The 14,027-nt window shown below is 42.6% G+C and overlaps 1 protein-coding gene across 5 annotated transcripts in view; it reads left to right on the forward strand.

Moving 5' to 3' along the window:
* Positions 1-5,417: 5,417 nt before the first annotated feature.
* Positions 5,418-14,027, forward strand: part of B3GAT1 (beta-1,3-glucuronyltransferase 1) — an 87,529-nt gene continuing 78,919 nt past the window's right edge. Inside the window, exons 1-2 of one of the 5 annotated variants that reach the window (XM_044996868.1) lie at positions 5,418-5,877; positions 7,572-7,661. In XM_044996868.1, the coding sequence (XP_044852803.1) occupies positions 7,616-7,661 (46 nt within the window). In that variant the 5' untranslated portion in view covers positions 5,418-5,877; positions 7,572-7,615. Of the gene's footprint in view, positions 5,878-6,326; positions 6,519-6,723; positions 6,810-6,874; positions 7,393-7,571; positions 7,662-14,027 lie in introns of those variants that run through there. The other 4 variants (XM_044996866.1, XM_044996867.1, XM_044996871.1 and 1 more) reach the window with 4 other exon arrangements.

Below are 14,027 nucleotides of genomic sequence, written 5' to 3' on the forward strand. Positions count from 1 at the left end.
ATGCACCAAGTCTTGAGTTTCAAGCATCCTCAGGCATTGCAGGATGAATACCCCTGCCCAAAATGCCACAGAGTAGCAGGAGAGAGTAACTGAGCATCCACTATGGTTGGTGCGGCTCTTGTGGCCGAACAGAACCATACAGTGCAGCTTTGCTAATTTGCCCCCCGACTTCTTCCATCCCATGCCTGTCCCCAAAATACATTGCAAAAGTTCCTCTTACAGTGTGCACAGGACCGGGACTGCCTCCATGGGCCCCCCAGATCTTACTCCCCACAACCCCATACAATAGGGCCACACTACAGATAGGGTCTTCCAGAGCCATAGAAGAAGGAATAGGCTTTGCCCCCAAGTACAGTAAATAAAACGGGAGTGGTAAAATAGAGATGCTAGAGAGTAGTTTCATGATGGTTACAAGGCCTATTAGAGCCTCAGGCCCAGATCCTTGCAAATGCAGGACTTAGTCCCACAAATAGAGGGTCTAACCGTTACTACAGACTGAACTCTGCTCCTATTAACACTGACAGCAAATCTCCCATTGACTTCAACAAAAGAAGCATCATGCCTTTGATCCTAGCCCAAAAGACCAAGACATGCTACCTCAGCAGGACTGATTCTAGAGTGGATTGTTTTCCACGGAATGGCTTTTAATAAAAATAATTGTCGATGGTCAGTGACGCTCAGTGGATCAAAGGAATAGCTGAGCTGATAAAAACTAGCAAGAGAAATATATGTCAAAGAGAATCTGGACAGAAATTGGCAGGGAGACAGAGAATTGTTCCAAAGATATTTCATACACATAATGTAACAAGTGCTGAATGTTTTTAGTGATTGATCCCAGAACTGTTTTAAGAAAATGGACATTTTCATCTCCTTTCTCTCTGATCCCTTGTTTTAACCATGATTAATAGATTCTCCTTAGTTTTCCTACCTGAGGGAAGTGGATGTCACTGAAAAGAAGAAGACAGTGAATTAACCAGATCTACTTTCAAGGTGAGTGTTAGCTTCTATAGTTAACCAAAGTCACGAGACACACACAGAATAAACGGGAGCCCTTCATGCTGGTAAACGAGAAGTGACTGATGACCCAGGCTCTGAGAACCACTCCCCATTAATTTCAAGCACACTTTTTTAAGTGTCTCAAATGAAGATTCAATTTAGATTCTGTCAGACAGCTATTGGGTGTTAATTAAATGCCTGCTGATTATGAAAAACATATTATGGGGACTCCAATACTGCTGGTGCCTCTTTAGAAAACTTTGGAAAACATCTTACTTAGAAATAAATTCTGTCTCATTAATTTTCCCCCTTAATATCAATTCTCTGTTTCTAAGATGATTACTTGAAAAGGGGGATCTGTCCTTCTTCAGAGTTTTTTCTGTCCCAACTTTCAAATCCTTCATTTGAAGTTGGGTAAAACACACCATGGTCACTGGAGCAGGTCACATGAAACAAATCATGATCTTGAGTGAGGAAGATTAAGACTGTAGGAAATGTGTCATCTTTGCTTTACAGGTTGTTATATAAATATTTCTTCACTTTTGATCCACGGAGAAAGGCCAGAGCTTCATTTGAAGTTCCAGCAAGGGAATAGTTAAAAGCTGACAGTGAGGATTAGATTTTCATAGAGATCCAAGACATGAGTCCCGTCTCGAAACCTGTTTGTGGCAATTCTGATGTAGGGAAAGCAGGCACATAAATGCATAAGTATATGTGGAAGTGGGGATCACAGTGTAAAAATCTGGGCCAGGGAAATGTCATTATAATGTTTCAGAGTCAACATACAGCCAAGATGGCTCGGGCATCTGCTAGAGATGCTGTTTTGTTCCTGTCCCTCTGCAGACTCAGAGAGAGTCTTTTCATGATCACAGCACTTCTTGCAAGCATCTGCATGCTGTACAGAATACTGTACATATTTTAGGTCAATTCCTGAGGTCCTTGGTCAACTTTGACTCAATCCTTGGACATTTGGCTAAGTAAGGATGAGGTAAACCCTAGTAAGGACTTCAGGATTTGGGCCACACATAAGGAATACTTCACATGGCACCAAAAATTTAAGTGGGACATGGCAACTGTTACGCTGTACATAACAACACTGTAAAACAGGTTTAGGACAGGAAGCATATAAAAATCCTGTTGAAGTTTAAGCAATTTTAAATAGACAAAATACAACTAACCCAAATTGGAATTGGGCAAGGAAAACTGGGTTAACAACTCTACTTTTGCAAAAAGAGCCATAAGCTATTTAGTGAGCAGGGCTCTGGTTTGATGTTGCATTCAAGAACGGGACCCCTCCATCAGGACAGCATCCTCTAACATCATATTGCATGCATTGGTCCAGTACTGGTTCGAACTGAAGTATACAGCCAACTGAGTCACTTTAACAACTTGAAATATACTCTAGTTGGCTTTTATCTAATACACAATAACAATAATAATAAACTTAAATTAATTGCATAGTAATATATGTGAGTCACTTAATCTTAATTGTTATTAACTCAATTTCTAGAATTATAGCAGTAAAAAAAACTTACTTCGGTTTCTAAGAAATTGTGGTTATAGTGTGTTTTCTTTTTACCTAGTAAATCTCTATCAGTAATAATAAAAGTAACTTAAAGTATGTGTCCTCCACCTCAGAATATTCCAAAGCACTTTACATACAATGTTCACGCACTCACAATTGAAATGCAGCCACTTCTGGGGTGGAACATGACAATTGTTCAAAACACACAGCAACACTACCCCATAACTCAGGCTAGCAATTGAAGAACATGTCCAGTAGCTAACCCTATGTGGTTCGTTGTCCCTCTCTAGTGGCTAACTCACATAAACTGTTTTATGAGTCTATTGTTGCCAACAAGCTAATACCTTGATTGTATGTTGGTCCTAATAGCTCATACTTTTAGATTCAGATGCCCTGAGTTCAATCACAGGAAATAACCTAGTCTGGTGAGGTGTTTAATTGTGTCTGAATGAGATGTGACCTTTCCAACAACAGAGCTTTGTAGATAGACTATGGCTACTCAGCACATGCAAATCCATAAGAGGGGAGTCCTATGAGGCTATGACTTTAATTCCCGTATTCCCCATTTGTGCTGCAGTCTCTTTAATTACAAGTATGGAATGTTATTCAGCAGCTCTTCTTGTTAAATAGTTTTGCTAATAAAGGCTATATTGATGGGCCCATCTACCAGACCAGAGAAAGAACCAAAGCTCATAGATTAAAAATGAATGGAGTGTTTACCTGTACATCATTTTAATGGATGGTGAAATTCATTCTCATGATAGACCCATAAATGTCACTTTCTGTCTGCCACAGCAAAATACTTGTGTAATGGATGGCATGCTGCATTAATACCCAACGAGAGGACTTTCAGAGCAGCTTGGCTCACATCGCATACACTAATAATGACTCAGTCTGGGATTTCTATTCATTTTATTGGTGGGGGGAGAAGCAGACACACAGCTGATATCCATGTGTGTAGGGGATGGAATGGGTGGATGTATTGCAGCAGGATAGGTGGAGGATATGAAGACAAATAATGCAACATGGCTTCCCGACTGTAAGGACATCCCCTTGTTGAGCTTGGGCATGTTCCATATGCTCTCCTGCAAACAGCAGAACCTCTGCCCCTCTAACTCTCCTCAGTCTCCTCCTTACTTTTTCCACTTCCCACAGTCAATTGTCTCATGTTCACCAGGGGCTGTGTCTTTCTGCATGTCTGCAAAATGCTTTGCACACTCTAGGCACTATACACATGATAAATAATAAACCTCATTCCATCTCCCTTTTCTTCATCCAGTTTGGCAGTGTCATGTCCACCTCTGTCCACCCTGCTCATCTGCCTCCATTGATTTGACTACATGGAATTCTAGAACCATGCAGACTAGAGAAACAGAATCTCTAGGGCTTCGACCCCAACAAAGCTCAGGGGCTGTATTTATTATTTATATTGACTGGTATTTCTCTCTCTCTCATGTCCATCATTGTTGCATGTCACAGGCAAGGACATAGTAATAATGCCAATGCCCTGCTTAGATACTGTTACTATCATGCTTTATCTAGACCTTCAAAAATACTGCATCCCTCCCTAATAAATAGCATATTAACTAAACTATCTATCCCTTCCTTATGGGAAAATCATATAGACTTTAATAGAAAATGATGTCTCTTGCATACGCAGTGGTGTTGTAGCTGTATCAGTCCCAGAATATTAGAGAGACAAGGCAGGTGAGGTAATATCTGTCATTGGACCAATTTCTGCTGGTGAGTGAGACAAGCTTTCAATCTTAAACAGAGCTGAAGAAGAGCCCCGTGTAAGGTCGAAAGCTTGTCTCTTTCACCAGCAGAAGTTGGTCCAATAAAAGATATTACCTCACCCTAATCTCTAGTATATAGAATTCTAGAGGTTGTCTTAAAATATATAAAGATTCTCCATTCAGTTTTACATTCACATCTGTTACCTTAGCATTTCTGATGCACCCATCATTGTGATACTGAGTTACCAGTGATGGATATGTAGCAGTGTCTCAAGATCACTGAACTGCTACCTTTAGCAAGGGAGTACCCTGTGCTCTGCATTAGGAGCTAGTCCTAGAGAAATGAGCCTTTTGGGACGTTTCTTAAATCACCTCTTTACATTTGAAGTAAGTTTGGTTAAGGGTGCCTGTGCAAAGTTGATAAACATAGTTAACTTTCCATGCAGTCCTGTCTTCTCTGACAAGGCAGGTGGTAGGATGAAAATTTGGATGGAGTAAGAAAAGCCCCTAATTATAGGTGCCAAACCTAAATCTAATCAAGGAGGAATGCTCATTGGTCACTCAATAAATACAATTAGAGCCTTGAAGGAGTTTAACAAGACTGAAGTTATTAACCTGACTCATTTAACTAATTACAATAATTTTTTCCCTCCCCATCAGTTTGCACCTTTATGTCCTATTTTCCTCACCTTGGCTGCTAAATTTCAGCTACACTTCAGTGAAATATTGAAAGGGCAGACCTTCACTATTAAAAACTGCCAGGGCTTAGATTCCAGGACCCAATCAACTCTGCTAACGAATCTAAATGGTTAATGGAGCCCAGACAGACAGGTTGCTAATTAGACATTTCTGTAAATGCCCTTTTATCTACATCTTCCAAAATAAATGTCCTCTGGCTGCCAATGCTCAGAGCCATCATTATGCACTCTTTCATATGATGAAGCTGCTGGGGAGAAAGAGTGCATAATGCAGAACAGTTCTCCATTGCTTGCCAATTCCAATGAATCAATGGCCATTTTCCTTAGCCTTGGCTACCTCTCAAATGGCCCCAAAGAATGCAACTGGCCAGTGCTGCTCAGCATTTGGATTGGCTTATAGCTTGGGCTTTCCAGCTGAAAGCTGAGAACATCTGTTGCTCTCATGAGCAATGCAATTGGATCAGAGCATATGGCAATTGACAGAGCCTCGATGGAGATACTATCTGAAGGGTTCATCTGCTGCTGCTATTTTCTCTCACTGAGCTGTTGTGAGAATGTGTTTAAGGCAAATACCCCTGCTCCACTCTGATGGCCTCTCTACTTTTTATATGGGGAGAGAGATAAATCTGTAGCACTACTTCAGGAAAGCTTGTTCTGTGTATTTAAAAGGTTTGAGTGATGAAGGGAAAGAGGAAAAAAATAATCTTCTTACATTATCATTAAAAGCATCAACTAATCCTGCTGCAAAGGGGTGCAATTTACTAATCATCAGGAAAAAAATTCTGCTGCATGGAAATACATACCACCAGCTAATGAACACTTCTTCTCCAGCTCCTACAATAGTTATCTGTGTCTGATAAACTCTGCACCCCTGCCTGCTAAGCTCTGCACACCTGCCTGGTTAATTCAGCAGCCTTGCTTGGTAAATACCATATTCCTCTCTCTATAATCCTTTTTTTTTCCTTTTTAATTGCTGTGTGAATTCAGTACATGAGAAAGCACTGGAGCTTAAATGTAGCATGGGACAGGCAAGTGGCAGAGCTGTCCAGAGATAAGGACTCTGGCTCACATCCTCAGAGGAACTAAGACACCTAACTCCTAAATAGGCCCCTAAATATCTTGGAAAAGCTGTGCCTCTGTTCCTGGCTTTGCCACTGATTTCCTCTACTATCTTGGGCAAGTTACTTCACTTCTTTCTGCCTCTGTTTCTCCCCATCTGTAAAATGAGCATCACAATACCCAACCCTCTTTGAAAACCACTTTGATATCAATGGGTAAGAAGTGCTTCAAAATTATGGTTATGTGGAGGGGAATTTTATCTATCGTCCTGCCCCAGGCATGGTGGGAAAGGGTTAAATCCCTATCCCTGTGTTCAGGCAGGGTTGCAGAGACATTCCACAATAGATAACTAATGGGTCTGGTATCAGCTGGGGCTAATTCCCTAAGCAGGAAGGAGAAGCTGCATGAGAAGGTCTTCAGGCTCTCAGATTGTGGAGTGTTGGGTAAAGGCTTCCTGAGACAACAGAGGCTTGGCTGGCTATGGTCACAGACAGCTTCACTGGGGTTAGTTTTTATTTTGTGTATTCTCTGGTGGTGAGAAGCCTTTTATTTTGCATTGGGCTATAGGCACAAGCAAGCTTGAGTCCTCCTGCAGCAGCATAGTAATCACAGGGTAATCAGTTACAGCTGCAGACCCAGGCAAACTGGCCACTCTGTGTTAACAAACTATATTCCCTCACATGTTTTTCTTCTCCATTTCCACACACAACTTTACCATTCTCCTCCAGTTCTGGGCCTCTCTTGAGCAGAGACTGCTAATCATTGTGGTGTATCAAAATGTCCCCTGGGGTTTAGGTAAACTGAGAGCCTTTCTCCCCTGAATCTCAGCTATCAAACGTTGTGATTTTTTAGGTTCAAAGTAGCTCAGTTAAATTTGATCCCTGCTTTGCATTCTCACATTCCCGTGGGTTCTGCTCAAAAGCAGAAGAGTCAAAATACTGCAAAGGGGGTGGTTCTGGCTGCATTTCTGGCTGGCTGGAAATACTAGAAAACTCATGAGGGATTCTTCTTAGCTTCCCAGCCTGGTTCTACAGATGGAAAAGGCAGAGAGCCCTTTGGAGCTAAGACCACAGGCTACCTGGGTTTTGGTTTTACTCTCTGTGGAGGCTGGGTTGCCAGTAGTTGCAATGATTCCACAACTGCCACAAGTCACTTCTCCGCCAAGCCAAACCCCGTGGGACCAGAGTAGCTCAGGCTTGGACTAGATTCTGAGGGAAGAGGAATGGTAGAGCCACAGGGCTGCAGCAGTGTTGAGCCTGGGAGTGAAGCTTCCATCTGGGGGAGAGCTAGCATGAAGAGCACAAACAACAAGGGGGCAGGAGCCAGAGGCTTTAACTACAGAGGAGGAAGTTCCAAGAACAAGCCACAGATACAACAGGTTAGAAGCAAAAGGGTTGGGGGCAGACTTAGACCAGCATGTGGGCTCCCCTAGGAGGCTGGAGGGGGATGTGGTAGGGTAGGGGGAAGTGTCTGGGAGGGGGACTTAATCTTAGAGACCCCAAACTAAGCAAAGAGAAATCTCTGCTAGGCCATTGAACAGAATTTTCTCCAACACAGGGCCTGCCCCCTTACCATCAGTGCAGACATGACCAGTATCTATCATGGCTGTTGGAGGCATCCAGGTTTGGAGTCAGCTGGCAGCAAAGAGTAAGTCTTTTCTTTTAACATTTATTTTGTGCTACTGTTTTCTACTGTATTTAAGTAATTGCAACACTGTTTTAAAAAATGACCGAAATGATGTTTGGGCTTCTCAGCTCTATTTGACTAACAGACGTTTTGGAGCATGAGCTTTCGTGGGTGAATACCCACTTTGTCGGATGCATGTAGTGGAAATTTCCACTACATGCATCTGACGAAGTGGGTATTCACCCACGAAAGCTCATGCTCCAGAACGTCTGTTAGTCTATAAGGTGCCACAAGACTCTTTGCTGCTTTTACAGATCCAGACTAACATGGCTACCCCTCTGATACTCAGCTCTATTTATTTATTTTATTAGATGCTTTTTGTTAATGAAATGCCCTGCTTCTTAAGAAAGAAAACAACACCCCCCTGATTTGTCAGTTGAAGGTGAGAGGGTATAATGTACCCTATGTGCTTGTGTAGCATATTGAAGTTCAGTGTAGGTGCAAGGATTCATCTGCTTGGATCTGATTGCAGGATTGGGACCATAGGCTCTGATCTTGACAACGCTTACTCATGAGTAACATTTCTTGAGTTCAGTGGGGCTACTTGTTTGTACATTAAGCACATGCATAAATGTTGGTGTGATGGCCTACGTCTTGGCTGATGCACCAAGGGACTGAACTAGGGAACTCCACTGTTGAAACAATGAGCCTTGATAGCTTGGGCTAAATAACTACAAACTGTTACTAGTGCTACAATAGCCCCAGATCCTCTGTGGATCTGTTCAGGGGGGAAATGTGTAATGCATGCTGACAAGCGAGTTACATTGGCAAGCTTGAGGCCATAGTCTCACATTTTGGGGAAGGGAGATTGGAAAGATTGCATTTAAATAGAAATGTTGTTTCTTTAAAATATTTTAAAAATAAATTAAATCCTCCCCCTCCCGCCCCCGCCGAGAACATGTTACATGAAAAATATATAGCTATGGTGTTTTGTGAGGGGGGGACCTTTTTAATGCAAACATAGTTGCTTTTATGAAATTGATAAGTTGGTATAGTTAAATATCTTGTTCAAGGGTAAAAAAAAAAGGCACTGCCTTTTTGACAATTGCTGTGTTTTGTTTTGTGTTTGAATTGAGTTCTCGCTTTGGAAAGTGGAGCAGGTTCTTATCCTTGGATATTATTGTTTGTTTGGAAAGAGGAGGGGTTTTATCTGTGTCTTCCGGGTATGACCGGATGAGTGGCAGGATGTAGGGGGAAAAGTAAGGCACTCTTTTGGCTTTCGGATGAGTGTTGACTTCATGAAAACCTGTGAATAGCAGGGAGTCATTTGTGCTTATTGTGATTGCTTCCTTCTATGTGGTGAATGTTGCCTTTTATGGTGAGCTTCAGGGTGAGGGAGGAGTGATGTCTGAAATGCCAGATCTGCCACATGAACCATGCTGGGTTCTCCTGTCCCTCGAGAATAGACTGTGACTTGGGCTCTGGTCCTGCAATGACCTCTGCAAAAGCAGAGTCCTGCCACTTCATGGACTTTGTTTTCAAGGGGGGTATTCCATCAGAAGGATTGGGATCTAATATCTGAGAAATGGGCCCAAGTGGTGATGGTTAGCTCCTGAATTGGAGTTGGAGCCTGATATTTCCAGAGCCTGTGTGGTGCTATTATTTCATATTTCCCCTTATTTGTACATCTCTGCTTTGCTTTGTCTCTCTTCAGTGCCAGGGTGAACAGCTGCCTCTAGTACCAGCCCTCCTCCCCCAATTCCTCCATCTGGGCGGACTGGTTTTCAGATAAAATAACTCTTGAACCTCCCCTATGCTCTGTGTGCCCCTTAGTAGGTTGTAGAAGCAGTCTGGAGATTAGCAATGGGTCCTGACCAGTTGCCAGCTTTGATAATACAGCCCCTTTGCCTGCAGGTCTGCCACAGAAGCACGGCCAAAAGCCAGTGTCCTCTGTGATGTCACAAATCCATGTGTGGTGAGTGAGCAGAAAGTGGGTGAGAGGCACTGGGAGGCATAATTCCCTTCCCCTCCGCCCTCACGAGAAATCAGGCGGGGAAGGAGGAACTAGTGCAGCCTAAAGCAGGATTGTTGCTTCCATGGCCCTTCCATTGCGCTATGCGATCTCCGGTCGGGCAGAGAGGCAGGTTCTGTAACAGATGTTGCAGCGCGGTTCCATGCTGCCCTGGAATTGGGGGAGCCAGGTCTCTGAGAGCCAGGGTAGAGACAAGGGCTCTGCCTGGATGTCCCTGTCCATCACTATAAGCTCTCGTGGTAGATCCCTAACCACTTTCCACGGTGGAGTTTTCCACCATCTTCCACCAGAAGACCTGGCCTGGGCCTTTCTAATTTAGCCTTATTTAACCCCTGCTTTGCTGATGGCACAGATTGGTAAAGAGATACAGCAGGCCCATGGCAGAGCTCTAAACAGAGCTCAAGAGTCCTGACTCCCGGTCTTGTGGTTTAACCACAAATCCATCCTTCCTGGTAAAGGCTCATCACTTCCAAGAAGAAGCAGCCGCAGCTTGGCATAACTGCCGGTATGTTTCCCTGAGAGCACTGGGAAGATAAACACGGTGTAATTCAGTTAAGAGGGAAGGGAAGGCAAACTCATCATAATAGTTTAAAAAAAGGAAAACAACGAATAACAGCTGCTTTTGCAGGAACAGCAATGGCCAATTTTATCTCTCATAAAAGAGAGCGATGATGTGTGTCTCTGAAAGAGCAAACTGCAGCTGCAGCCGCCACTGAGTGCAGCTTTAACCAAGTTTCTGGAACAATATGATAGATTGTATCTGCATAATCAAAAGAATGCAGAATCATAACTGAGCCTAACGACTAATGGGCCATAAAGCCAGGGCACTAACATGCACACCCCATAAAGCACCTAATCAATTACCTTTATATTTATACAAGTGCACGGTGCCTATGGATATATTTTCGTTGAATGCGATGAATTTCTGTGATCTTGTAAATGAGAGGCTACGGCTACCTTAGCACATTTGGAGGCAGGCATTTGGAACACACTCCTATTCCACCTTTGAAGCTTTGCCAGAATATCCCTGACAGCCCCTGCCGTTCCAAGCCACTTCTGCCCCATGTCCCTCCCCTGACACAACAAAGTGTAATCTCAGTCCTGACCCACAATTCTATTGTTGGAGATTGCTAGTCCTCCAGATCCACAAACATCCTATTGCACTGCTGGATTTCTTATGTAGCATGCTAATAGCTATACTATTCCTACATAAGTGTGTTGGCAACTCTTGTGATATCCTGTGTTTTCTTCTTAAAGCCCCAGCTCCTGGAGTCATGTTTTTTTCTGAGAATCTTAGCTTGCTTTGTATTTGTCTAAATGACAGTTTCTAGTCCTCATGCCTGAGGGGAAAAGCTTAAAATTGTCATTCTCCACTCCCAAAGGGTCAAAGAAGGCAAATAAATATTCAAAAAAAAATATTTTTTAATATCTCGTGATTGTTACGCTAATCCTGTGACCTTTTTTCAGGGGGTGCTGAGTCATGATTTGTGTATGTTTGGGATGGGCAATGCGTTAAATGCCTCTCACAGTAGTATTTAAGCACCAGTAGTTCAGATCTGTGTGGTATGGTTCCATGTTCACTCAGGACTAGCTGAATGCCAGCTCTGACTTGCATGTGACCGGACACACATTTAAATTCGGGCTTTCAGAGATAGACCACTCTGCTATCGCATTACCCAGACCCCTCTTCCCTGCATGATAATGGCTTGGTATGTATTGTACAGAGACACTGCCTGAGAAGTAGTCCTATATAAGACAGGAGGGTGACCTAAGAAGATATTACCTTTGTTCTCTTATTCATAAAAGGAAACTCATTTGCTTTACTGAGCAAAGAATTTAATATTCATTAAAAAATTACTGTCCTATCTTGATTTGACAAAGTGAATGTGTATCTGAGCTGAACCACCACACTCTTAATGTACCAATGAGTTTTACATCTTTTAGAAAGACACTTTCTAGCAGCCAGCATGTGACTGGGGTACTGGGCCAACAGAATGGGCTATGTCCATGACCACCCCAGCACAATCTGTATGGACAGCATGCACCCATCCCATCAATACTTTGCATATGGGGCTATAGCAGCACAATAATCTGTCACTGATCCTTCCTAAAAGGTCATTCCTAACTACTTGCCTACAAGGAACTGGGGATGCAAAGTTCACACATGCTTACAAAGAAATACAGCCCCTGAATGTATATGTGCTGTAAAGACGGGAGCAAACTGTGTGATACGGTCTATGCTTCCTCTACCCTACCAAGTATTGCCAACTCTCACAACTTTATCAGGGGTCTTGTGATTTTTGATTTCATACCTCTCCCCATTAAAGCTGCAGCACCTGGAGTCATGTGATTATGTTAGGATCTCAGCTTTGGCTTCAAATAAAAAAGTGAGTGTCTAGCCCTCATGGTTGCAGAGACAAATCTGAAGCCATCAAGCAGAAACCTGAAGGTAAAGAGAGAGAAATCAAATGTATTATTTAAAAAAAAAATCTAAGAACGTAACAATGTTCATACTGGGTCAGACCAATTATGCAGTGATCCATTCCCTATCATCCAATCTCAGTATCTGGCGGTCAGAGGGTTAGGAACACCAAGAGCATGAGGTTGCATCTCTGACCATCTTAGATAATAGCCATTCATGGACTTATCCTCTATGAACTTACCTAATTCTTTTTTTTAACCCAGTTATACTTTTGGCCTTCCCAACATCCCCTGGAAATAAGTTCCACAAGTGGAGTGTGCACTGTTTGAAGAAATACTTCCTTATATTTCTTTCAAACTTGTTACTTATTAATTTAATTGTGTGACCTCTGATTCTTGTGTTATTGGAAGAGGTAAATAACACTTCCTTATTAACTTTCTCCACATCATTCATGATTTCATAGACCTCTATCATATCCCCCTTTAGTCATCTCTTTTCCAAGATGAACAGTCCCAGACTCTCTTTAATCTCTTCTCATATGGAACCTGTTCCATATCCCTGATCATTTTTGTTGCCCCTCTCTGAACCATTTCCAATTCTAATATATCTTTTTTGAGATGGGGTGACCAGGATTGCACATTGTATTCAAGGTGTGGGTGTACCATGACTTTATATAGTGGCATTATGATATTTACTGTCTTATCTACCCCTTTCCTATCATTCTGTTAGCTTTTCTTTTTTTAATTACCACTGCACATTAAGCAGATGTTTTCAAAGAGCTATCCACGACTCCAAATTTTTTCTTGAGTGGTAACAGTTAATTTAGACCCCATCATTTTCTATTTATGGTTGGGACTTTGTTTTCCAGTGTGCATCACTTTGCATTTAACAACATTGAATTTCATCTGCCATTTTGTTACCCAATCACCCAGTTTTCTGAAGTCCTTTGTAACTCTTCACAGTCTGTTTGGACTTAGTACAAAATTATTCAAGATAGTTATCTGCAAACTTTGCCAACTCACTGTTTACCCCTATTTCCAGACCAGTTATGAATATCTCGTGATTTAAACTGATCTCATGACTGTTTTTCAGGCCTGCCTCATGATTTTTGGCTGCTTGAGACTGGAAATATGGCCTTCACTACTTCACCCCCCCTATTTGTCTATGACCCTCCCCTGTTGTGTTGTGTCTAGTTTATATTGGGAACATTCTCTGGGCTGGGGCTGTAGCTGTACATGTTTCTGTGGAGTGCTTGGAACACTTGTGGCAATCAAAAATAATAAATATTCATAATATTGATGGAATAATCCTCAAAAGTGACTAGTAAATTTGAATGCGTCAATGTGGGGAGGCTTAACTTTTGAGACCTCAAAGAGGGCTGATGCTCAGAAACTGCTGAGCACTTACCCTCTGGAAATCAGGACCCTTTGAGATGTTTTAACTTAGGCCCCTTCTAAAAATCTAGTTGGTTGCCAACAGGACAATGCAGCACACCCAGTCTCTGGGATTAGAGCAAACCAACCTCGTATCTTGGCCTGTGAATCCTGGGGCACCGTATAGCTTTGGTGACTCTGGGACTCCAGTTAGTCAGCTGTGTTGTTTCTCTTATCTTCCTTAGTGCCTTCCCACTGCTCACTGGGAAGGATGGACAAGGTCTCCCACTCTTCACTGGGAAAGAATCATAGAGCAGCTCAGCTTATTTCAGCATAAAGAGCCATGCCTCCAGAATTCCTAGCGACGCACATGGGTGAGTGCACCAGAAAGGACCCAGTAACACAGGCCTGGCTTTGAAGTGGGGCTGTTTGAGCCCAGGTGAGGCTTACCCAGTTGCCAATCACCCATGCTAATACCTCAGTGAAGAGGTACCCTCTCCCTGCAAAAGGCACCAAATCACAGCAGGATATGCAGGGAGACAAAAGGAACCTTGTCTGGA

The sequence above is a fragment of the Mauremys mutica genome, chromosome 22, assembly GCF_020497125.1.
Source record: "Mauremys mutica isolate MM-2020 ecotype Southern chromosome 22, ASM2049712v1, whole genome shotgun sequence".
NCBI lineage: Eukaryota > Metazoa > Chordata > Testudines > Geoemydidae > Mauremys > Mauremys mutica.